General features: G+C 44.4%; 1 protein-coding gene across 1 annotated transcript in view; it reads left to right on the forward strand.

The window, feature by feature from the left end:
* LOC146866022 (transmembrane channel-like protein 2-B) overlaps positions 1-27,336 on the forward strand; it is a 704,484-nt gene that overhangs the window by 337,492 nt on the left and 339,656 nt on the right. The window contains exon 10 of the mRNA XM_085633032.1: positions 4,150-4,297. Within this exon, the coding sequence (XP_085489158.1) occupies positions 4,150-4,297 (148 nt within the window). The remainder of the gene's footprint in view (positions 1-4,149; positions 4,298-27,336) is intronic.

The raw sequence follows: 27,336 nt of genomic DNA on the forward strand, positions 1-27,336 counted from the left end.
ATTTTCCATCTACATACCCTGAACCGAGTGTCAGTACGGGGTGGGCCACAGCTGCACTGCTGCTGAGAGGCAGCAGTGAGCTGTGTACTTCATTTTAAAGTGTGCATGTCTTATTGGCCAGCCGTCTTGCGACAGCCAGCCAGACATGCACATTTTAGAATTCTCTAACCGACCTGTCTTTAGACAGCTCGGTTAGAGCAAGCAAAAACCTCCAGGGCCCTCAGTAGTGCAGCTAGAGGCCGCTCCCTCCATTCCTGGTGCTGCTCTCATGCTGGTGAGAGCAACGTCAGGATTGGTTAGGGTCATTTGCTGGAGACAGATCAGAACATGGATAGAGGGAAGAGGATATCGGACGTTATGCAGCAAGCACGGTAAGTGGATATTTATTTTTATTTACAGTTACCACTTACCACTCACCTTGCTGACATGCACACAATGGTCACACATTTGCCCGTCCCCTCACTCTGACTACTTGCTAATCGCCGCTGATCCTAAACAATTGCCTTGCCTACCCCTTTATGGCAAATCTTTAACATACTTCCCACAGCCATCTCAATGTGTCCCACAAAGATTCAGTCACTACTACTCCCTCCTCCCTCCACCCACTTGGTCAGGAACCACTATTGCATGTAGTTGAACAGTAGTGGTTCGAAAAAAAAGGATATGTAATAACAGCAAGAAAACAAAATTAAAACTAATAATTGAAGCTCTGTGGGATATCCCCTAAACGGTGTCCTTTAAATGATAGAAAGGCTTATCAGAAAACCAGTCTGTAGAATGGTGGCCAGGATAGTTCTTTTTTTCCAGCCTTTCCGAAGAAGTTTTCTTTATCCTGAAAGTAATGGATTTGTGTTAACACATCCAGTGTCAGGTTGTTTGCACTGCTGGCATGCTAACATTACTCTATGACTACAATCTAAGTTTACCGACTGATTGTCTGGGCATTGGAGCAAGTGTGCAAATAATTCCTGGACATAGGCCTCTAGGTCCTGGGCAACTATTTATTTATTGATGCCCTTCAAGTGTATGTTTTTGCATCTTGTTTGATTTTCAAGATCATCAATCTTCTCCTCCATTACCTGGTATCACTGATTTAGGTGATTTGGAGGGCTTGCTCATCCTTCTTGTGAGCCTGTTCGGCTATGCTTCCCTTTACTTGATCCAGGCAAATGTAAGCTATCTGAAGGGCGTGATCTAAGTTAAACATTTCTGATCCTCCCTGCAATAGAAGTATAAAGTCCTATTTTGTGGCAGGGGCTTGCCATTAAGTCATGCTGGGCATGCACAGTTCCTGGGAGATTCTGGCACCATCGGAGCCTGGTTGGTGTCTGGTTTTTGACTCTGGAGTATGTCTTTAATAGAGGATGCCTGAGGTGCCTTGTCTCCATTGCTGTCCCTGGCCTATGCATAGATCATAGTTTTAGGAGGAAGGTCTTACCAGAATGGACCCCCGTGTGCCTTCACCTGGTTCGGGGGCAAGGAACACCTTATCCTACCAACAATTTGTGGAATGAGTTCTTCATTTTATTTTAACTTGCTGCAAGCGGTGGAGTCATATCGATTGACAGCCCAGCGACAGTCCTTCAGGGGTGGCCGGGAGGAACAGAGCACCCTGCCAGTTTCCTCAAAAGTCCCTCCACCTGATTTGAGTCACAGTAGATAGTGGTAAGAGAGAGGTACACATCTCAATCATTTGTCGGTGACACTAGCCCTAAAACTTCCTCTTGAAGAGCAGCGGTGCTCGAATTACCCACCAGAGAAGACTCTGGGTGTGACTTTCTATTTGCCCTTGCTACCTGATAAACTTCACACATGCAGTCAGCATTTCTACACCACTTCTCAGCAGTGGTTAGGGCTCATTTTGAGGGACAAAACCATTGTTTATGGACTCTGCGGGCTCGGCAAAGAGATGTCTTCATGGGTCTCCGCCTTACCCACACAACCCATAGTAATGTTCCTTTGTAATGTGGTACGCTTGGAAAATACTTAAATATGTCAAGGACTTTCCTCAGGAATTATCTGCAAAACCTATGGCTTGATGCTCAATATATATGAACATGCAAATGTCACCACCCGGTTCTATAGATTTAATATGTTCCTAGTTGTGGAGTCACCTCACCCCATTCTGAACAAAACTGGGAAGTATCAGGCTCATCTGTTTCTTAATATATCAAAAGTTACTCTTTGAATAGTAACTTTTGATGTATTAAGAAAGAGATGATTAGCAATTACTAGAGATCAATTTATTTATTCTACATTAAGATTTTAACTTGTATATACTTTATGAATTGTATATGTATTTTATCAGATGTTATATGTTTGCACTTTATTATTGATGTATTATGTGTTTTGTCATTGTCTCACATTCGAAGTGTTGTTTGTTGAGTTTCATTATATATTGTGCATGTATTAGTATTATTAGTTATGTTGTGGATTTCCCTCTTTTCGTTGATTAGAATATTTATATAATCGATAGTCTCTAAAGGATAGAATTTGTAATTTATCTACCTGCTAAATGAAATAACCATAAATAAAAAATATAAAACATATCAGAAATGTCCTATTCAGACATGGCCTTTATTGTGTAATTACATGTAAATCTACTGGTTGCCAAGGGGTTCTTTATTGCATTGCTGGTTAGAACTGCATGTACATGGAGTGTGCCTTCTTGAGTTTCTGATGAAAGCTTGCAATGTAAACAGATGTTTTGTTGAGTAATGAGCAGCATAACGCCAACTCATTGCAAAGCTTGGAAGGCTGTTTGATAAACAGGTGTGCCAAAATTCAGGTATGACACTCCATGCAGCTACTGAGAGGGTAATAGGTTTTTGCATTCTACTGTCTGAGTAGAAAGTAGCCCATTCAAGGCCTCATTAAAATGCTTCAGGAGTTGAAGCAAGTAGTTCTGCTTTCATAGCATCTGTAACTCTCAAGGGGGAGCTTTTGGCCATTATGGTGAGCCCCATTAAAAATTGGGAATTACATCAGAAACTTGAACACTGCACCCTACTCTCACTGTAAATTATTTCTAGAGTTTGACACAGGAATTTCGGCTGTACTGGGTGAAGTGCACCAGTTCCTTGGTGTTCCTGTGCATCTGGTCATTCCAATGGGGACAGTGACTTATAATTGGCCCTATCAGAAGTACAAGGGCACTCTTAATGAAACTTGCACATGGGGGCATTGCAAGATCTCACCTGCTGTAATGGACTAGCATCTTGGAAGACTTCCTTCCCCTCATTTGTGGAATCCCTGTTGGCCACCTGCATGAGGAGGGCTCCCTCACAGACCTTCCTTTGTCGAGGAGGGATTTTTGCGCTTACACTCCGTTGGAACCCTGGGCAGAAATCACGTGATCAGTAAGCAGTAGAATTGATGCCTCTTGGTACACACTTTCTGCATGTCAGGAACATTTACCAATCAAGCAGATTCTACGTTTTCTATTGTGTGGGACATACCGCTAGTATCCTTGGCCCTCTAAAAGGGACACATTTGGAAGGAAAACGTGTCCAGCTACCTGTTATGATTTCAGGTGTTTTATAAGTGGTTGAACATAATATTTCTTTTTGTTTGAATTTATGCCCATTATATAAATGCTTGCTAAGAGAAGTGTATCCATTTCCTTCTACCAAAATATGCCTTTGAGCTACATAGGCCGCTTTTATAGGATGCATGCAGTGACGTCACTCGGTGGACACTGCTCGTAAAAACTACAAGTGATCTGGTATTTCTGGATCTGAAATTAATGGGTCTGGAACTACTGGACCGAGTTAGATCATCAAAATAGATCATAATAAAATCAGGCCACATTAGTCCATCCATAAGTAAAAACCCCTTAAAATATAAAATTCATATTTAGGGCCAATACAGGACTAGCCTCGCCAATCAAAAAAATTCAGAAGGGTTGCATCACATAATAGGAGAAATGCAAAACAATTCAACAGCTTAAAATAAGTGCATGTTCAGTCCCTCCTGGATTAAGCAAACCATTCCCCTCATCAAATTCATTTTAAGGCCTCCGGAGTTTACGAGGAACCTAGAACGTGAGCTATAAAGACCACCTTTGTAATTGAGAATAGGGTTTTGACTGTGAGTAATTGAAAGCTACCCTCCTTAAAATATATCAGTAGATTATGTGTCTCCTTACAGAATGGCTAAGAATGCAAATGAAAATACAGGCGATGGAGACGACGGGCAATATGGATTCAGTTGGAAAATGTTTACAAGCTGGGACTACCTAATAGGTAACCCTGAAACAGCAGACAACAAGTTTGCATCTATCACAACCAGCTTTAAGGTAACCAAATATGTTTTTTAAAATGCAGGAATGATATACAAATTCTTCTCTTTCACTTGTAGACATTGTTTAAGATGTAGAAAATATACCCAGCTCGTGACTTCAAGATCTCATCAATTATAACTTACAGTGTCATTTAGACCTTGGTTGGGAGCCTGCCTGACCACCAGGATGGTAAAGGCCATGTCCTCCACTCCTCTGGAAGATAGTCCAAAGAATATGTTTAACATTTTCCTTTCTTTTATAAAAGCATGAAACTTGGCAAAAGTCTTGTTTGTATCCAAATTGGAAATTTAAGCATTGTAAACACTGGCCTACAACCTTAGAGAAAACCTACAAGGCAGGCGCAGACCTGTGCCTTCAAGTGAGCCACCGAAGGCACTGAACTTTGCCTGGTGGGCGCCATGTTTGATGCGCCCACTCAGCAAAGTTCTTTTGTTTAGAAGAAACAAACTCTCAAAGTGAGAGTTTATTTATTAAAAAAATACAGCAGGCCTGATTTGCAGGGAGTTTTCTCCTTGTACATTGGGGTGGCTTTTTTTCTCAGGATCTGAGCCTCACATGGTGGTCCTGGGCAAAGAAATCTAATCATGCTCCCTGCCCTACAGAAGGCATGGGGACCACTGCAGTGATCTGATGGCCCTGTGACAAACGGGCCATTGGGTCAGAGATTTCAGATAGCGTGACAGGCTAATATTCTGCCTCTGAAAACCTGCAGACCTCACCCCTCTAAATGAAGTAGGGAAAGGGAGGGAGTTGGCAGTACTGCTAAAGGAAATGGCCCTATGGTCACAATCCCTTTTAGCACTGAACGAGGATAAGAGCGAAACAACTACTTTGTGACCCATAATTGTCACCAATATAAAAACATCACTTTCTGTTGCAAGCAATGTACATTATTCTTAATTTCACAGAAATATCCTGACGGAATAAGTAAACGAGCAGGCATCCGACATATGTTAAGCCGCAAAGGAGCAGAATGGACCGCAATGAGACTCTCAAATGTATAAAAAAGGCCGCTTTATTGAAGACAGGTGCATCTTATAAAAACATACCCTTGGCCTTTGCCTTACAAAACTAAAACTCGCTATACATTGCTTCATTTACTTATCTTCCTCCCCCACCCCTGAGGTTTCCCCACCCTTCTCCTTTCTTTGCAACTATTTAACAACCCCAACTCAGTCATTGACTGTTGAACCTTTAAACCATGTAACCTCTTCTATACCTCCCTAAAGATCTTTAAGTATCTCCCATCTTAACCTTATTACCTGCTCCCGTAGTAACTTGTTCCCAACCCTAAAGTAAACTGTAAACCTGTACAGAAATAGGTACCAGACAGACGCCTTGCACCTGCTCCCAGCGACAAACAAATACATTCTTTTTAACTTCCTCCCCCCACCCGCCCTCAACAACATCGGCCTCTCTACCGACACCTCTGCCCCCAGAGACCTCCTATCTACTGGGATGGAGGGAGGGAGTGAAAATTGATGCCACTGTCCCTGTCTGAACCGGCTGCCGTGTCACCTTCCCAAAATGGTAACACAGCGCATGAAATGGCCGGTAAAAAGCCCCCTGCCCGCCAGCCCAAAGGGAGCCCAACGAGAGCCCATTTGGGCCCGGGCTGATCCAAGCGACCCAAAAACCGTGTGAGCCTCCCTGTCGGTCTGGCTACCCCCTAAAGCACCATTGGGTCGCAAAGGAGCAGAACGGACCACAATGAGAATCTCAAATGTGTGAAAAATGCTGCTTTATTGAAGACAGGTGCACCTTATAAAAACATACCCTTGGCCTTTTTGCCTTACAAAACTAAAACTCGCTATACATTGCTTTATTTACTTATCCTCCTCCCCCACCCCTGAGGTTTCCCCACCCTTCTCCTTTCTTTGCAACTATTTAACAACACCGGCGACTCTGGAGGCACCCAGGTTCACGGATCGGAACTCCCGGGGCATATCTGTAGCCCCCGCCCCAGAAGGTCCTTACCCGGTACAGCTTGGACCCTGACTTTTGCGGGTCCGACGCTTGGGACACGAATAATACGTGTTTCCCTCCTGTTGAGATGGGATTATAGGATGTTCTCCTTTTTATCCTGAATCCCTCAATGCCATCTATTTTTTCATTCTAACCAAGGTCCTGACGAAGCGCTAAGGATCCATTAGGGACCACGGGCAGCGCGAAACATGTTGACCACCCCTTCCACACCCTCTCTCTCACTTTAACCTTCACACACGGGTTGAGAGCAGTGGGATTTTTTTACATCTTTCTCCCCTACTCACCACAGTGTCATTTATGCACTATTCCCCGTGAGATTTTACTCAGACCCTAAGGACCCACTAATAAACCGTTGGGGTACCACAGGGTTTTTTTAGCCTCACCACTACACCTATCCTCTCCACACACCTGCATGCACAACTACGGCTACTCCAATAAAAGATCTCCGACAGAGAGCCCTCTTGAAGGGCCCGTGAGGGACTGCAGCGCCACCCCCACGAGGAGCTTCGCCCTATGATGATGCTTTGCACCCGCAAGGGTGTGTGAGGGCACTTCTAGTACCCACCCAGGAGTATCTGGTCTTCATCACACCTTTACCTACGAACCTTATCCTCAGACTCTCCTTTGCTCTGTCTCTTTCCTGTCATACAGTAGACCATAGCGGCACTGTTTTTCTTAGGAACTGTTACCCCAATTGTACAACTATTTAACAACCCCAACTCAGTCATTAACTGTTGAACCTTTAAACCCTGTAACTTCTTCTCTACTTCTCTAAAGATCTACCCAACTAAGTATCTCCTATCTTTACCTTATTACCTGCTCCCGTAGTAACTTGTTCCCAACCCTATATTAAACTTTAAACCTGTACAGAACTAGGTACCAGACGCCACTCAGAAACAGTCCATAAGACTTTTCTGACTCCCCCCACCCCCTTTAGGCTACTCTGGGATACTTCGGATATCTAACAACCTGTCCAATACCTCCTTTATTTGGATTAAGTACAGCTCCATCCCGTATCGAGACAAATGGACTCCATACCCCTCTGAAAAAATATACCGCCGCATATCTCAATTCCGGTTGCTCCACCCTCCCAAAACCTGCTTCGGTACAAAAACCCCTCATCTCACCATTTTTTTTCCTCCTTACTTTGTCGATGGCAGCGGGTCTCTCGGCCCCCCTCCACTACCTTCTAGGTAAGAATTCGGTCCAGATTACATGACATCCTGACCACCGCTGCCTAATCTCCAAGAAATCTCCTTTCATTTGTTTTATTGATGCCAAACCTTTGCAAATCACTAGGTCATTCTCCCCCAGGTGGATTATTAACCCATCAGGACAAACATGGCGATGCAACAACAAATTTAACGCTGGGATGAGTTTGTGCCAACGCATGCTTCCTTTCTGTGACAACCTATGGAAAATAATGCAGGGTCTAATCCAAGATTTACACCTTTCCCTTTTTGTATCTCGTGTCTTTCTGCCCATTTTACGAAAGAATGCCCGACTATCCAAATTCATAGTGCCGCCGATTCTGGTCCCGCAGCTGCACCTGAAAGGACACATGAGTGAGAAAGGCAAACTGCACATTGCTTATTTCCCCGCCTCCCCACCTTGATGTAACTCTTATAGCAATCCGACTTCCAACGCCCCAGACGCATGATTCTCTCCGCTCCCCACCCTGTCTGTGCCGCATCTGTTGCTACCCCTATCCTAAAAGAATGAGTGCCAAATGTCCCTGGTACCTCTCCCTACTGATGAAGAGCTCTTAACATAACTCAAAATAGCTGCGCCGCTGTCACCCCTCGTCCTGGCATTCTGCCAAAAAATTCCCCAGACTCCCACCTGTCAAGCCTTTCAAATGCCCCCTCACCACAACAGGCAGATCCTTGGTTCATCATTGGCCCCCATTTCCACCATCTTCCCCGCACCCCTTTGATCCATCTTCGAGTGCCTGAGGAGAATGTTTACAGACCTGCCTTCCTTGTCATTCACCTCTACCTCTTCCCAATGAAGTGATCCCTTTCCTCCCCAGCAATTCTGATACTCTGAAGGCCCCAAATTACAACCAAGACATTAAGAATCCAAATAACCCTGACTCTTTCAGGTTAGTACATATTCCCGGGAGCACTGCCAGTATCCTGGCTAACAGCCCCTTGGACACCGGCCTCCTGACTTGCTGCCCTTTTCATCACCAGTCTGGCCCAGCCCACTAGCATGCGCTTTCCTAATTACCCTGCAGACTGCTCATGGAACCTCTCCCACTGCGAACGAGACAAAGCATCCCCAATATCATTGTCCACCCTGGGACGTGTCTCGCTTGAAACTGAATGCCATGCTTCAAACAACTCAATATGATTACTCTCATTAGCTTCAGGACCTGCTCATCCCGAGCTGACTGCCTGTACACCACATGCACCACGGACATGTTATCTACTCTAAAAATGACCTTCTTATGCACAAGGCTCTGCCCTCCTACTGTGAAAGTGATGACCAATGGAAACATTTCCAAGAAGGCAATAGTCCTACCCACATTCTTCTAATGTTGAGGCCACTCCTTCATGCACCACCTGCCCCGCCAGTACAGCCCAAAACCACAAGCTCCTGCTGCATCCTAAAATATCTGTACATCCCATTCCCAATCAGACGGGCGGACATGGGAATCCCATTGAATTCCTCCAAGAACCTGCGCCACATGCGCAAATCCTCCTTTGTCCCTGCTGACAGTCTCATGTGATGATGTGGCAATGTGAGCCCCGCTAGTGACCTGCTCAATTTCCAGCAAAATGTCATCCTGACCTGACCACCCTGCATGTAAAGTTCTGATACCCTGACAGCACTTGTACTGACCTCACCATCACCTTTTTCTTGGCCAATGTGTCGTCAATCACCAACCTCATTTGCAGTTTCTTCTCAGTCGGAAGCCGTGCCTCCATGACCCCTGAGTCCAGTTCAATACCAAGAAATGACAACACCGTGCTTGGACCTTGTGTCTTCTCCGTAGCCAAAAGCACCCCTAGTGCTGTAGTGTAGTTCCTATTTCCCATATAGGCTCTGCGCATTGGAATAATATACACTATAGTTGTGGCATAAGACTGAGGTCAGTATGCCTCTATCGAGTACATTAAACTTAATTACTTTGTGTGCCAGCTAACTCAGAGGCCACTAGAAACTCCTTGAATAAACAAGAAGGGAATAGTTTCTGGCAACCGCATAAACATGACAACTTTGTTTCCCTTAGAATCGGAACATGTCTCAGAATCATGGGAACAACAGATAACAGTTTCACTCAGTCAATCATGCATGCTTAGTTTCTTCAGAGTTACACAGAAATAGATAGATGGGCGTTTCAATAAAAGGATTTATTGAACACTCTTGTTTCTCGTGTAAGAGATATGAGCTGTTACAATCGCAAGACAGTATGCGAGATATAATACGTACAGTGTAAGCAGTAAGAAGAAATAATACTGCAACAGCATTGTCTTCTAGCTATGACATATATTCATATGCACATACATAAATAACATAGACTAAAAAGTGGATACTCCTTTGATGCTTCTAAATAGTTCTACCCCAGTGTACCTAACCTAAGTGAAGTACAAGGTAAGAAGTAAGTGCTGTGTTCTATAGTATTTTATACTATAGTTTTGCATATGCCAAGAGTAAGGGTGTGCGGAAATTGTGTAATCGCGTTACGCAAATCTTCGCGAAAATGCCAAAAATCTCCACGAACACGTGGAAATATCGCGAAGACGCAGAAGTTTTTGTCCCGCCTGTTCGCATTGTTTTTTGCGTGATCGCATTGGAAATGTGTTGCCAACTTTCCCATGCGGTCTCTAATGGGCGCAGCCATCTTGTTTTCACTTGTCCCGCCCGCTCGCGATGCTATTTCCTGTTCCGGGTCACGCAATGCATGCTTGCGCCCGTTCGCGATAGGTATTTCCTGTTCGGGAACAATATTGCGTGTTCGCGATTCTGTTTGCGTGCTTGGGGGAAAATATCTTGCGAACTTGCCCATGCGGTCACAATGGGCGCGCCCATCTTGTTTTTCACTCTATGCTATGGTTCTGGGGCCTGCTTTCCAATCCTCCCTCTATCTTCTCAATCCTTTGTTTCTGAAAACCTTTTTTTAATCTTTTTTTTATTATCTCTCTCTCTATTTTCCTGATTCTATATTTTTTGTTTTTGTCTACTTTGTGTGTGTTTTGTTAACTACTTTTTCACTCTTTTTCTATTACCTGCTTTTTTCATTACTTTTATGTACTTTTTTAATTTTTACCTTTTCTTTTCCGCCCCCCGCCTACCCCAGAACCATGGCAAAGGGCCACAGGGCGCATCGCAGCCTGAGCCGCGACCGCCTTCCTTGAGGAAGGAGGTGCCCACAAGGGGTGCAGGCACGGGCCTTATTTGGGGAGGTGGAGTTGGCTGCACTGTTTTTTTTGTGCAGCGCCACCTACCCTTAACCCTGGCAGAAGACGGCAGGCCTGGGTCCGGGTACGGGCTCTGGGAGCGTCGGCAGCAGTGGGGAAAGGTGCACCGGGCAGTGTTTCGCTGCTCTGGTGTCCGGCGCAGCCAGAACCACCTTATGCACCGGTGGTCCGATATCCTGGACCGGGAGCAGGACCTGCTGGACCTGCTAGGAGAGGAGGTCCCGGGTCTTGGTGAGTAGCTATTTAATTATTACTATTTTGTGTCTGTTCTTCTGCTCTGTGTTATATATTGCAAATATATTTTTTGTCCGACCAGCTAGAATGCTGCTGCTTACATTACAGGTAATTTACGTTTAAAAGTCTTCTGTGATTGTTATGACACAGGTGCTCTGCGCTACTAATCTTGTTATTTGCAACTATGCGTTTGCGCTCGTTTTGTGTGAACAATGTAAGAGTTTATTTTAGAAAACTTAAGTTAGGTAATGCTAGAGTGACTCTAGTCCTTCCTTTGTTCTGTCACTAAGAGATAGGGGTGGATTGATACTTAGGTTTAGTTACTTATTATAAGTTTGTAATTTTTTTGTGGTCTGCGACGCGTGACACCCCCTCTGTTATGTCACGTGCTGCTGAGTGCTGCTAGTGCTTACCCCAGTCCTTGGTAGAACCTTTTGTAGTTTGTTCAGTGATTGATAATAGGCTTAGCACTAGCTGAACATTTGCATCAACCAACCAACAATTTGGTTTATGCAAAAATGCAGGCATATGTCCTCCATTTATGCATTTTTGAGGACTAAAAGAAGTGGAAATGCTTACTTAATGTACAATTGGCACGCCTGGAATAGGTGGGCTAGGTCAGGTGGTACGTTCTACTTAGGCTTAGTTAGTATTCTGGAATCAGAATAGAACACTGGATTAGTGTAGATAAATAATAACTAGTCGGTCCGCGAATCCCCAGATACTACTTGTCGACCAGAATATATAGGTCAATTTTATTGCAATTGTTGTTTACACAAATGTTTTTTTGACAGTCTTATAAAAATATTTTATTTGTTTCACACCAATCATCAATGTTTGTCTCTTTCTTTCTTATATCTTTCATGATCAGTACCCAGGGGCAAGAAGACGGGGGCAGAGTCGGCGGGAGCAGTTCCAGTAGGACAGGAGGACCAGAACGAGGGCTCTTCTGCTGGCCCCAGTAAGTCTTCCTGTTTTTAATATTATTAATTCTTATTCACTAACTTTTACTGCACCGTATTTTTTTTCCCGAACTATTGTTTCCGTTTCCTAATGCTATTTTTTACCAACAATTATCCTTCAATCTAGACTATCTGTTTCTAAATTCTTGTGATCCCTCCCTCTAACTGCCTCTGCTATGACTCTCTGTACTACTATTAGTCAGTCTGTAGCTAAGCATGCCCAGTTGGCCACTCTTTATTTAAAAGGTTTTAAATAAAACTCAGATTCGCCAGTAGCTCTAGCCATTGAGACCAGTCCTTTGGGTTGTCCTCTTGTACTCCTTCTATTCTTCTTAATCTTTGAGGCTTTATGAATCTTGATGTTTTTTGGCAATTCCCACCAACAAAATGCCCAACCAGATTTTAATATTTTGATAGGATAGGACATACTACTACTGTTGTAGGGATTTTCCACATACAGAACTTTGTACAAGAAAATAGGATGTTGGTGATGGGAGGTTGGACCTTCCTCACACCTCAATCAGAACAGAACCAACCACAATCCCCTGCCTGACTAGTTATAATAGTGTTTCATTACTATTCTCCAACCCCCCCCCAAGATACCCAATGAGTTGACAACCCAGAACATAACACTCCCGACCTCTCAGCCATGGAAGCAATGCACATGCATAGTTTGCACACCCTTCCTTTCGCCCGCTCACTCTTGTAAGTCCATCCACACCAAATACCATTGAGTCTATGTAAGTTCAAAAATGTTATCTGCAACTGACAAGCTCTGTACGTTGTTCTATAATGCAGCACCAACAGCAAAATGCATAAGATTAAAACTATAAACATTGTTACACTTAGTTACACTTACAACAACTACAAGTCCATAGAACAAAGAAAAAAAAATGCGAAATCATGATTGATAACTGAACAGCGGTGGAACCACCACCATCCCCTTTGTAGGAATATAGTTTATATAAAATTATAAATGAAGATATCTGAGCGAATTCTGTGGACCCCTCACCTTAGAAGAATCTAGTACTGGGTTACATTATAAGCCCTGCAAAGCTCTGGTTTGTAGAAGGGAATCTTCCGTCTGTTAGGAGAAAAATGGTGCGCGTTAGTATATTGCAAGCATTTCTCAGTCGTGGCAAAAAGTGTAGCATTTTGGATAAGCAATATGGACTAACACCAGAACTCCATAACAAAGTGGCTTGTTTTGTTTGTCCTTGTACGCAGCGCTTAGACAGTAGCAGTATGAGCTCATGTGGGCTCAAAGGCGTCACTCTTTATACAACAAGCTGCGAGGTAACGACGCGTGTGCTAAAATAAAAGACACAAAGGTAAAATGGTAGCATGGCTCGAGCTAACTAAGCAAAGACTAGAATAACCCTAGGGACCATATAACTACTAGTGTCCACTCTACTACTACCTGATTTGTACTAGTGATATATGTTGTTTATGTATGTATTACTATTAACTCATTTTTCAATATTGCTAGTGAAAAATAGGGGGAGGTGGATATGACACCTAAAAAATGTGTAATGTTTTTTCAAGGTGCACTACCAACCACCAGTGCCGGGACCAGCGGCGAAGGCGAAGCGGTTGCTGACGGAGGAGAGGATGCAGCAGTTGCAGGAGGAGCTGCAGGGAGTGAACCAGCAGTAGTGGCGGGCGGTGGTAAGTTAGATTCCTAGTCCTTACTTATTGACATTACACTCACTGCAAGGGTGTACTGTATAATACTGTACAGTTGAATTACTAAGAAGTTGTTGTGAACGGTTGAAGACACCCTTTACTTAGCATTAGTAAAAGCATTAGTGGCGGGAGTGTTGAGTAACCAATGGCCTCTTCTATCTGATTTCAACTCAGCTGTGAAAGTTTTATGGAGAAGACTAAAAGTCAGATCAGATGACCTTGATGGATGGGTTGAACGAAAAGGGACAGAAGAATTGAAGGAAGAAGGACGGGCGAGATTTAATATTTATGACTGGCAGAGAAGGATTTGTGGGATGTATGCAGCATGCATAGGTGGCTGATAGGAATCAGATGCATGGTTGGTTGAATGCCTGAAACTCCCACAAATGTTAAAGTCCAAGAAAATGGGAGGATAGATACATACCTCAAATGTTATGTACTGTGCTTGCTAGTGCTACCGTGACACTATGTGTAGAAATAATTTGTCTTACTGCTTTGCTAAGAGTATATTTTACAATACTCTTGTTTTTTCTTCTTCATATATAGCTACTCCTTCCAAGGGGAAACCTGACCGGAAGGAGTTGGCAGCCAAGGCCGGGTGCCAGAAGCTGGAGGCCATACAGACTGAAGATCGTCGGCTGGTGGTTCTGGAAGAGGAGGAGGAGGAATCGGCAGCAGCCTCCTCCAATGCCCCGGGCCCCAGCCACTGCCCTCCAGTGGTACGGCGCCACCGTCTGGCAGCCGCCCGCCGCCGCCACTCCATCAGTGCTGCCCCCCCCCGTGGATGCAACTGCCGCGCATTGAAGTGCCGTGTTGCCCCCCTGGAGGAGCAAGTTCGTGCCCTCCTGAGTCAAGCCCGCCAAACTTAGACCCTGTTTATTGCCCCTTTTTTAAATTATTCTTTGGGCGGGTGGGAACCGGCGATCGGTTTTCTCTTTTGGACAATTGGACATTTTATTTACGGACATTGGTTGGGGTTAGGGAGAGGGGTGGGTCAGGTGTGGGATTTTTTTTACATTGTTTATTTTTGTTAGGGTATTAAATATTATATTTCTACTTTACATACGATGTTGTTAATGTTTTCTGGGTGGGGTTACTGTTTTACATCACACTGTATCCTTCTTTCCTTGCTGGTGCAGGGCCGCCCACAGCCAGTGTTTGATTTTAATAATTGGATGACTTTGTAAGACAGAAACAGATAGATGCGGCACCCCTCACTGAGTGACTTGTCCTACTAGTACTGTCAGTCTCTTCTACTCTAGGCACTCTGCAACTGGACTCAAAGGGGTGTGTGAAATTGAATTAATGAAAACATGTCCATTATTAATTATGCCTCCCCCAAACTTCTCTTACCTTTGCTTGATGTTTAACTTAGGCACAGTGATGGCTGCATGGTGATGATGGTTTTCTTTCCTAACATGCCATGGTTGTGGTGGTGGTAGTAGTAGTAGTAGTAGACACTGGCAGCAGCATTTGCAAAAAAAGAAAATGAGACAGTCAGTAGCCTGAGAGAGACTCTTCGAGGAGTAGTAGAATGAAGTACAGTACAGAACTTACTGCCAAACAATAATATGCCAAAATACAACAAAACATAATGGTGGTGGGGATAGCCTACTAGTGCACAGAGTTATAAACTCTAGTTGTGTCGAGTCACTTGACTAGGCCTACAGTACACTGGACACAAGCGTAACTGTTAGTGCTGTGTAGGAGGATGACAACAAATGAAATCCATTAATCCAATCAATGCCGGGAATTAATGCTTATGTATTAGGTTCCTTTGGTAAAACAATTACCTCACAAATATACTGCTCATGGGTGGACAAGCAGAAGAAGATCCCTGCCATGCCTCGAAATTGAAGTACTGTTGCTTTTGCCACATCCGCTCCAGCAAGCGTGTGATAAATTATTGGTGTACATTTAATGTAGTCATACCTCAATAAATCACACAGCCCGGGGGGAGAGGGTTAGGGTTTGTTGAATGGTTGGGAAGGGGGGGGTTTGGGGAAAGGTTTGAGAAAGAAAAACAGTATGCATGGACAAACATCAAACGACAGAATCTTTGTAGACTACCATATCCATATCAACATGTTAAGGGAGAAAAAGGAAATGCATGCATGATGATGATAAGGAGACCCGGATTACATACAGTTTGTGTTCAGTGTTACCGGGCTTACTTTTACTGATAGCAAAGAACATTTTAAAATATCTGTACGGATGAATTATAGACAGAGAGCAAACCTAATGATAATAATAGTAATAACAACAAGAACACACTGTTGTAATGATTGTAGACAAAAAAATGAATCAAATTATTTAAAAGAGAATGAAAGTTGATACTGTTACTGTGTTATCCTGGTCAAATGGGGAGTTGAATCTCGGCATTTCTCTTGGTCCTCCCTTCCATGGATGCTCCGTCCATCAATCTTGGGTGACGCCACTGCCCGCCTGGCAGATGTAGATTAATTGGTAAGGTAATTGTGCATTGTTTTCCCAAATATAGCACAGGGTAAGGTCCGGCCTGTAATTGTAGATGCAAAAACAAAAGGGATATTGAGAAACCAAGTTGAAAAAATGCACAAGTTATTGTGTAGTGCAACAAGAACACTTTCCCAAGCGGCATGGATGCATCATCTATGCTCTAGTCTGTTTCCAGCATTAACCTACAACACCAACAGGACAGAGCAGGCCCACGGTGAATGCACCCTTTGCACATCCTCCATTTAGCGTACATTTTTCGAAAGAGGTGGACAAAGCACATATCCAGCAACATAGCATTTTACAATTTAAGTGACTAAATCAATGCACCGCAGTCATACCACCGCTACACTTGACTCCACCGCTACACAGACATTTAGGTCTGCTGTGGTTGTTGTTTACTTGTTTACCTTTTATGCCACTCATGAAACGCCCTGACTTATTTCATCAATCATCTCCAATCTGTGTACTGAGTTGACTGTGAAGATACTATGTCACTGTGGTCATCATGATGGTGTTGTTCAACTCAGTCTGTGTGTACCGAGTGAGTCCCCTTCCTATATTCAAAATGCAACGTATCGGCCTGCAGTAGAAGTACAAATTTGTTATTAAAAATACAAGAAGGGAAAAGGGACTTGAGTTACTTTTAGTGTGTAGATTATTACATAAAGTACACAATGAAGTAACTTCATGCACAACAAACAACAACAAAATCAATCAGTCAGCGTCCAATGCATGGCATCATTCATTACCTGTTCCTTCTCATCTTCAGTTAATAATGGGCAGTCTCTCTCGGATCAGAAAGGAGGATAGCTATAGTAGTCATCATCAATCATGTTCAACTTCTTTTAAAGGGACTAGGAAATATTTTCATTTTTCTTCTATTTTGCATCATCCAATCATCATCTGTCTTCCTGAGGGCAATGGATTTAGGGAGATTCAGGAGGATGGAGGAGTAGGATTCGGAGGAGTGTACTGTGATATGCAGACAGCCGAAACTTGTATATGGCAATAAAACAATTAGAAGACGGTGGTGATGGATTTGTTGTGATTCGAAGTTTCGAACCAGAAAGACAGACACACAAATAAAAGAAAATAAGAGAGGAAGACAGTAAGAACTGGAAGTGCAAGCCTAATTGTCAGGGAAGTATAGCTCGTCCTAAAACTCTGGGGGTTCAACCAGAAGTATGTAATCATCATCTAACACACCACTTCTGTCACCTAAGCCGCCGTCCTCATCTTCCTCCCTTGATTCATGTATTGTGTAATTAGGTGGTATAAAGTGCTGATTCATTTTGATCATTGTTAACCTCTCCACGTTTTTGGGCGAGAGACTGGTCCTTCTCACTGTTACAATGGAACCAGCTGCACTGAAAACCCGTTCCAAAGGGACACTTGTGACAGGGCAAGCCAGATAGTTTATCGCCAGCCTGCTGAGTACTGGCCATTGGCCCCTTTTCCCATACAAATACCTCAATGGGTTTTGATCAATGTGCACCTCTGTTGGGTTGTCCAGATAGGCCTGGACCATCCGCTCAATGTTCAGGGGTGCTAAACTTTTTTCTGGCTCTTTTCTCGTTGCATCAGCACTGGACTTACCAATGCCGTGCTGTAAATACCAATCCTGTAACAATTTTACTGGGCCTGAAGATCCAGTTCTTGCTGTTGTCGATAGTGTTGGTGAGTGTTCTGAGCCAAACACACTGCCCTCAGGCTCCGAAGTTGAACTTGACGCCGGATGCCCTGCTGCAGTACTTGTTGTGGGTTTATCTAGCGGGCTTTTAATTAGCAGCCGTTCATTTTCCAACTTACTCGCTGACTCAGCTATCCAAGTTTTGTACCGGGCAACATCTATTTCTGAAAAAAGGAATTAATGTCTTCAGTGCCCATTTTGTCCGTGGATCCAGAATTGTGGCACAAATGTAATGTTTTTGTGCCAAAATCTTATTTTGTACCCTTGTATTGTCCGCTAAGCAACGGGATAAGCTCTCCACCAACTCATATGCTTCTTATTTTTCCTCTATATCTTTGTATGCATAAGACACCTCCTTCAGCTGATGCTCTAGCATTTGCAACAATGGGATAGCTTGGCCCATAGTACAGTCCTCCTTGCTGACTTCACGTGTGAAGACCTCAAAAGGAAGAAGCATCTCAGTCCGGCATTTAACTAGGCACCATTGGTCCATCTGAAAGTTCATGACTTTCACAGTAGCATCCCCTCTTCGCATTACATATTCATTGATTGGCCTGTACTGCTCAAACAGACGGTCAAGCATGTAATAAGTTGAGTTCCAACGTGTTGCCACCTCCTGGACGAGTGGTTTGACTGGCATTCTATAGTCACGTTGAATGATCCTCAGCTGCTTCTGAGCTTTAAAAGAATGCCTGAAATGAGTGCATATTCTTCGGCAGGTGGTCAGTAAGTTGCTGACTATAGCTTCTTTTTTCAGAAAGTCTTGAACAATAATGTTAATGCAGTGCGCTAAACACGGAACCCTGAAATAGGAACCAAGCTCCATGGCCTTAAGTACATTACTGCCATTATCTGTGGAAACAAAACCAATCTTAAGCCCTCTTGGGTGCAGCCATTCAAAAACCTTGCTCTGAAACTCTTCCAATATGTTTACAGCAGAATGAGATTTCTCCATGGTGAACATGGATACAGTTGCATGTTTCCGAGTAGCTTTAAAAATCTCAGCTGTGTCAACAGCACCTACTTCAGATAGCTTATCTCTAACCCCCACAAATGAGACCCAGTGTGCAGTGATGCACATGTAATCAGTGGCTTGGCAACTGGTCCACATGTCTGTTGTTAGGTGGATATTGTGAACAGCACTCTGCTGCAAAGCTTGTCCAACCAATTCCAGCACATCATGATGTAGTGCTGGAACAGCAACTGTTGAAAATTGGACCGGCTTGGAAGATTCCATTTAGGGCAGATGGTTGACACAAATTCAAGGAAACCCACCCCTTCCGCAAATGAAAAAGGGAGAAGGTCCAGCGCTAACATTTTAGCCAGCTTCGCATTGTACAACCGTGCTGTTGGCTGATTGCGTTGGTACTGCCCCTCCAACCTAAGCATGCTGTCAATGGTAGGCTGGATTATTTTCCATTGTGGTGCAGTTGTTTTCTCTAACCCAGTTAGGCTCAACGACGCACTTTGTTTCATAATCATTGCAGTACTACTCGGTCGCCTTGGTGTCTCAGCCTGACTCTGACTCTTACTGCGGTACCACTAAGATGTTGTTGAGGAGGATGTGGGCGGTACTACTGGGGACAGGGATAGAAATGTCTCCCTCTTGTTCACCTTCCACCACGATAATATCGTCCCCTGATTCTTCATGCCCAACAATGGGTTGAGTTTTACTTTGATCTAAGCGAAGTAGGTGAGTCTCCCACACGATAGTGTGGTGTATTTTGAGATGACTTGTTTGGCCTCCGGTACCATAGTTTGAACCAAGCTTACCCCGCCTAACAGCATGTCGACAAATTGAGCATATAGCAATGTTCTCCTCCTTACTGCTAACCGAAATGAAGTCCCAAACTGGGGAGGAGAACTTTCTGGTGCTGCTGGATGTGCCACTTTCAATACCAGATGAACTGGAGGATGTGCTTGGAATGTGACTCTGTGCAGCTACACTACTACTGAGGTGGTGGTTGAGCTGGATGTAGGTCCCTGCCTTTCCTTTGCAAATGCCGGGGGTCGTGGTGGTGTTACCTGTGTTGGTGGTATCCGTGCTACATTCCTTGCAGCCATTTTGGATAGGGTAATAATGTTGGTCTCCATATCCTTTGAGCCGGGAGTGATGTCCATGATGATTGGCTCGTCATCATCATCATCCCCCTCTTGTACATCTACCTCCATAACTCTAAGGCTTTCTTGAACCTTCCTTTTCACTAGCCTTGTCTTGTGGGGTGCATCACTCTCAGACTGAGCTGGTGGCTTCTAAGTGGCATCAAGATCATCAGACGCGGGGCTTGAAGAAGAAGATGATGGACTAACCCTCCTTTTCCTTGCTGGGGGTCTGGAAGACAATGGATCTTCTGAAACAGTGGCTTGCCTCTCTTTGTCTGCAGGAAGCTCGATTTCCTGAAACGCCCCTACTTCAGGAGGAACAACTACTATTGTGGGTTGTTGTTGTGGCTGTTCGTGCGGCTGTGGCTGTTCTTGCAGCTGCGGCTGTTCTTGCGGCTGCGGCTGCGGCTGTTCTCGCGGCTACGCCTGCTGCTGCAGACTTATCTGCTGAGTTTCCGCCTGCGTTGATTGTGTACTACTTTGCGATAATGACATTTCAACATCGCTGCTCGTTAGTAGACTGGCTACCTCTGCGACACTCAGGGGCTTGGGCCTAGGTTGTTGGGGTTGGCCCGCTGGTGCGGATGTGCTGCTCCCAGCTTGGATCCCGCAGGACAACGCTGCTGCATGCGTGTGTTTTTTGGTCCCAAAAAACACATTTGCCGGCACACCAGTCGTGGTTAGTGCCTCTTGCTTTTTCTGTTCCTTCTTCTTCTCACCGGCAACTTTCTTGGAACTGGAGGACTTGGTACCTTTCTTTGGGCCCATTTTCTTCAGAGGTCAGACAGGACGCAGGTCCACAAGTTGCAGAGATGTCTGTGGTCACAGTTGGACGTGGTGTGGTGCGCAGCAGGACTTCTGTCTGGCAGTACAACCGATGATGTTGATAGTTACCTCCTCCTCTGTCTTTTTGTGCACCTAAAAGCAAATAAGCCAGGAGAAGAACATCAGTGAAATGTTACATTTGTTGTTGTGGTTCAATTACTACTAGTACAAACAAAAAAATAGAAGATATAGTGTAGCCATTTGTGAGTCTTTGGCAACAAGGGCTATGGTATACTACTTACTGTGTACAGTGTACACACACTACACTCTCAGGAAGGATAGGAAAGAATAAGAACAACAACCAAAATACAAATGTAATGGAAGGGAGCTGCTGCTGGCAAAGGGGATGGATGGAAGCAGTAAGCCAGTAGGAAAACCATGCAGGCCCATATTAACTCCCACCAGAAAAGGCCACCAGCCACATGGACACTCACAAGCAACAAGCAGGAGGCCTGGGAAACAATGAACTGCCAAAAGGCCTATAAAAGAAGCCAGGCAAAAGATGCATGCTAAACCACACTACAGTGCCTTTTTAATGCAATAAAATGCAAAAACGAAAATCCACAGGGCAAAACAAGGTCTGCAGGGTACACACCAACACTCAAGGCACACACAACAAAGGCATTTCTTTAACACACACCCAAAAACAGAAATACCCCCCAAAAAACACATTTTCCAACTCAATCCAATGCCATCCATGTCCTAAATGATGTTTAAATTCAACAGCACACACAGATAAACACTTGTTTAATGCACCTGTGGCTACCTGCTCTGAGCCTACTGGATGAAAGCAGGCCCATGGGCAGACAAGGCCACACAAGCTTGCAGGCCTAGGCTTCAAAATGGCCACCAGCCACATGGCCAGGCCCACCCAACTACAAGAAACAGAAGACAGACAATGCAGGCCTGTTGCAAAAAACACACTGCCTGCCTTCAAAATGGCCGCCAGCCTCATGGCCAGGCCCACAACAAGAAGCCTAGGCCACAAAGGAATACCATGTAGGCCTATATATGGCAAAAGCAGCACACTAGTAACTCGCACCAGAAAAGGCCCCCAGCCACATGGACACTCGCAAATCACAAGCAACAAGCAGGAGGCCTGGGAAACAGTGAACTGCCAAAAGGCCTATAAAGAAGCCAGGCAAAAGATGCATGCTAAACCACACTGCTGTGCCTTTTTAATGCAATAAAATGCAAAAACGAAAATCCACAGGGCAAAACAAGGTCTGCAGGGTGCACACCAACACACCAGGCACACAAAACAAAGGTATTTCTTTAACACACACCCAAAAACAGAAATACCCCCCCAAAAACACATTTTCGAACTCAATCCAATGCCATCCATGCCCTAAATGATGTTTGAAAAACATTCAACACACACCAAAGGAACAGTTGCTTCATCATGCACCCACCCATGACTAGCTCTGGGCCTACTGGCTACCCCCAACAATTAACAAAAAAAATGATAAGTACCAAAATTGTAGTTACAGCAACTGCAATGCCCCTAATCAAACAGACACAACACACCAACTTACTTGTAAAATATTAAATTCAAAAGTCCTCAAATCCAATGATAATGATGCAGCAGACACAAAGAGTGATCCTTCCCAGCTGAAAACCAAAGGCAGAATGAACAGGAGATGGACAAAGCACTGGTAGGAGCCTGATGTACAGGAACAGGAAGTTGGAGACTCTGTGGCACTTCCTCCCTCTCCCGCCAAAAGTTTTTTTCTAAAAAAGGACTCCTTGCACAAAAAAGGACAGCCAACTGTCAATCAGAGGAGTTTTTTCCATCCAAATCATCATTTAGAGAAGGTTTTATGCAGCTAGAGTTAATATTCTTCTCCAAATCTAAAATTTGGCGTGTTCGCGATCGCGACCTTCACCACACTTCCGCCGGATGCCGATGGCACGTCCAAAATGACGTGTTCGCGATCTCATGCTCTTTGTCGCGGTGGAGATTGACGTGTTTGTGACCTCACGCTCTCTCTCGCGGTGGAAAATGACGGGTTTGCGATCTCAGACTCTCGCGGTGTCTGATGGCGAGGAGAATGACGTGATCGTGAACTCTCACGGGATAGCGCGACCGGCTATCAACATCTCGTGGAGCATGCGAACGGATTGGAAAACTCATCGGCGAATGCAGGGATCCCGGTAAGGCGATCGCGCACGCGAGAGCGCGTTTTCAAAGCGCGAACATGAAAAAAATCTTTGCAACGCAGCAAGTAGCGGAAATTTGGGCATTTTCGCGCTCTCCGCGGAACGTGAAAATGTCAAAATATCGCAAATTCCGCGAGCGGAACGGAATTTGATGCCCACCCTTAGCCAAGAGTCCCTCTAGGTTCTAGTCAGCTCCATACTCTAGAATGAGAGAGGTGGGAATCTCTTTCCGGGTCTCAAACTCTAACACCCTACGAAGGGAGTCAGAACACTGGAAGCTGGATTCTCCGTGAGCAGGGATGACAGCGTCTGGTCAGTGCGTCAGGCGGGGACTCGAATTCCTTCCGAACTTGCTGTGGCGAGCTATATCGAGCTGTGTAGCCGAGCTGTGGTTGGCCATGGTAAGGCAAGGTATATTTATACCTGGAAGGTGCTTAGAAATGTTAGCATTGACGAAAAGTCGGGCAGAGGAAGACATCATGAATGAACCCCTAAGGAATAGTAGTTCATGCATAATAGATGAGTTCTTGGAGAAATCAATAATCCTAGCTAGGGAAAGTCCCAATGGCTTAAGGGTCTGGTTTCTAAGAACTCGTTGTGACGTTGGGATGGATGGTTGTAGGTGACCATGCCTGTATTTGGATAGCATGGCTAATGCCTAAATAAGGACTGGGGTTCTATGCCTAAATAAGGGCAATACAAATTGTGCCTATATAAGGACATGATTTAAGAAAACCTATATACGGACATCTAAATCGAAACACAACAGTGCCCCCATGAGCTCTTGAAAACCTGTCAGCTGTGGCTGACAGTCTGCTGAACCAGGCCGACCCACTAGGAAGAAGTCATCAAGGTAGTGTGTCACACTCTCTTTACCAGTTTCCATTAGAAGACCCATTGTTGGAAAGACCTGAACTTCTCAAATAAGGCACATGATATCGAACATCCCATGGGCTGGGCCTTATTCACAAAAATATTTCCATCCAGCTGTTTGTCTAGCAGCTGGAAGTCATCAGGGTGTACTGGAAGCAGCCGGAATGCGGCCTTGATTTCACACTTTGCCATCTCAGCACCTCTGCCAACCCTTTCTGCCAATCCCCTGGCTACGTCCACTGACGAGTATGATGTTAGTTCCTCCGCTATGAAATCATTCACTGACCCCCCTTGTGGCCATGACAGGTGCCGAATTAGACGATGCTGGCCTGGATCTTTTTTGGGAACCACCCCAACCAGAGAAATGATCAAATCCCTGATCACACATTCCTCAAACGGGCCCTCCTTGCACCCTTCTGCAACTTTCTTCCTCAATTTTCCCTAAACGACTGCTTCATGCATCGCAACTGACTTCATATTTTCTGCCTATCGTGCTGACCGCAAGTCCTCGTAACCCAACTTAAAACTCTCTCTGAACCCTTTACTCAATATCCATGCCTCTTGATCCTTTGGGTAATGTGCCAGCCAAGCATCCAAACACAGCGGCGTCACTATGGGGGTGCGGGGGGTGCGGACCGCACCGGGTGACACCCTCAAGTGGGGTGACACCAACAGGGCCCGTCAGGGGCCGGCTTTAGGGCGGTGCGACCGGGTGCTGGCTTCCTGGGGGCGCCGTGTTTGAAAGTTTATTACGCTTTTGAAGCACCTGCTGCAGCGTTTCTTTCCGCCAGCAATTACCAGGCCTCACATAAATGTCAAGATAACTGGTGTGATTAATTATCTTCCTGGAGAGAGATCAGTGTTTTGTAAAGTTGAGGTTTTGACTTAGGTGAAGTTAGTGCAGAGGGTTAATATGCCTGCTACAAAGAACGTGTGCCAAGTAGATTACAGAGTGCAGATCAGCAGGTTACTGCTTTCAAAAGAGACATCCTTTTGTTGCAATTTATAACTTAAAGTCCTAATATTCAACAGTGAGCTATTAACTTTCATCCTAGAACTGCATACACACCTCAAAATATACATTTTTAGAACATTGATTAATGTTGCAAAAAGGGTTAATTTGGCTAGAAATAGATTCTTATTATTAAAGAAAACTCCCAACTATGCTGTTTCGTTTTCGACTCTGCGTTTGTGCTTCTCCACACCAAGCACTATACTGCCTACCAGTATGGATGACATGTGACTCCTACACTTTCAGTCCTTTGGTTTATGTATCATTTCCTATACACGGATTTACACACCTATGATTGACTGTCTCTGTGTAATGTGTGTGTGATGCAAAGTGCTCGGACACCCTACACTGGTATGAGTGGCCCTATATAACTAATTCAATACATCTGAGAGAGTGTGGTTATGGTGACTTGGTCACTGTTAAAGGGTGCTAGTGAGAGAATCCGTGGTGGAGGTGGTCATTGGGGGGGCGGCAACAAACATTGTCGCACAGGGCGCCACCAGCGCTAAAGCCGGCCCTGGGGCCCGTGTGCGCAGAGCAACCTAACCTTTTAGGAAGAGGACGTGCCTGTGCGCAGTGCACGCTGTCTCCTCTCCTTTCTTTTATTTGCTTCCCTGTGAAATGGATCCAAAAAAGAAAATCACTTTTGCTGGAAATCAATGTCGTATTTTTCTGACATTTAATTCCAAAATGCAGCATCAGGAATAAAAGTTTAAAAATATGAAAAATAAATAACTAAATAAAGTAAGACAGAGTGGTAGCAAACTGTCCAGATTTATTTTTATTCACACCCAAACACATTAGCGCCACTTTTACAGAGTTTGCCAGTGAAGCGCTATTTTTGTTGTCTTGGCTTTGTTTTCCCTGGGCTTGGAGCTAGTGCACCAATCCTGGAGGTACTGCAATGTGAGGATTGAAAAACAAAATTTGTACTGCTGCTCTGTATCTAGGGATGTTGTCTTTTTTTACCATACTGCTTACGTTTTGTGAGGATATAAGCAATGGTCATTGAAATGGGTCCATTCAGGGCCCTGTAGTCATGTCCTTAACTTTTCAGGCAAAAGCACTCACTGATTTCTGAACAGTGAGTGTAAAAGCGTTAAGGTAACCATGTTGTTCCTGCTTACATTTCACATGGTTTGCAAAATGTTGCATTCCCTTTGATTGTTTGCTTTTTCCAGGATGCTGTCACTTTTTTTGTAGGCCACATATTGCTCTTGCCCAGTGCGTAATTTAAATTGAGCCGCATCCAGGTGTTTATAGCTGGCAACAATTGGGTTGTAGTTGAAGGCAGTCTGAGTTTTTCTCAGTGGGGCAGTATGGTGTTCAGTGGGGGAGAGGATGTGGCACTATGGCCAGAGCTGCTGAATTTGGAACTGGGGAACCAGGTTCAGCCTTAATAACCAGTCTGCCAGACCACTCTCCTGAGAGAGCACTATCTCATGCTAGACCTTAGAAGGCTTCGCAAGACATTAGAAGCCCCGGTGTCGTAGCAACAGCAGGTGAACCCTAGCATGACAAGTGTAGGTTAACCTTCAAGGCTTGTCCACCACTATTCATACTGAAGTTCACCTTCAGTTTTGCGGCAGGCCTATGAAGCAGTACACCCTAGAACAGTGACCCTGTCACTGAGATCACAGGACCCTTGAGAAGGGCCAGCTCTAGGGCGGTGCAACCGGTGTGACCGCACCAGGTGCTCACTTTCGGTGGAGGCATCATTTTTGCAAGTATATTATGGTTTTAAAAGCGCTTGCTGCCTCCTTCCTGGCCTCCAGTAATTTTCGGTAACAATAAAAATGTCATGATGACTCTGGTGATTAATGTTCTTCCTAGAGAGAGATCGGAATTTTGTCTAATGGAAGATTTGACTCATGGAAAGGTAGCTCAGAGGGTTAATGTACCTGCTGCAAAGAACATGTACCATGCAGATCACAAAGTGCACATAATGTAAATAGGCCAGTGGGCTACTGCTTTTGTCAGAGAGATCCTTTTGTAACTTGCAGTTTATAAGTTAAAATCCTAACATAGAACAGTGAGCTATTAACTGTCATCTACTCCGCAGCAACACAAGTCACATTTTTTATTAACTTTTGATACGTTTGAGCAACAAACAATGTATTAGTTTAAATGGTGAGATCATGCTGCAGATCTTGCATTATGAGGCAAATATGGCAGAGCCATTACTATTTAGAAAACATTTGCAAACTAGGATTTTTAGCAATTCATGTTTGAACTGCTGTTTTGGTAAAGGGAGAAGTGCTGATGACAGAAACTCCATGGCTCGGAGACAAATGGCTTGTGCTTCCACATTTTATCGTATTTGGGGACATTCTGTGATTAGAAGCATATCCCACTTTGTGAACACATTTTACTGTCAATAACTCATTATAACCTTAAATAATCATGTGTATCCATTGGTTGATAAAACTTGGCAGTGAAACCAAACAGATACAAAAAATTGGGATGTTTGCGCATTCTGGCCACGCCTCTGGCTCTGCCCACTGATCCAATCCTTGGGTTATTCCCGCCCTTTGATTCTCCGCCCACAGTTCCCCGACTTTTTTTTTCCCCACTTCGACCACTGATATATCGTGTTG

This window comes from Triturus cristatus, chromosome 2_1 (assembly GCF_964204655.1).
Source record: "Triturus cristatus chromosome 2_1, aTriCri1.1, whole genome shotgun sequence".
Taxonomy (NCBI): Eukaryota; Metazoa; Chordata; class Amphibia; order Caudata; family Salamandridae; genus Triturus; species Triturus cristatus.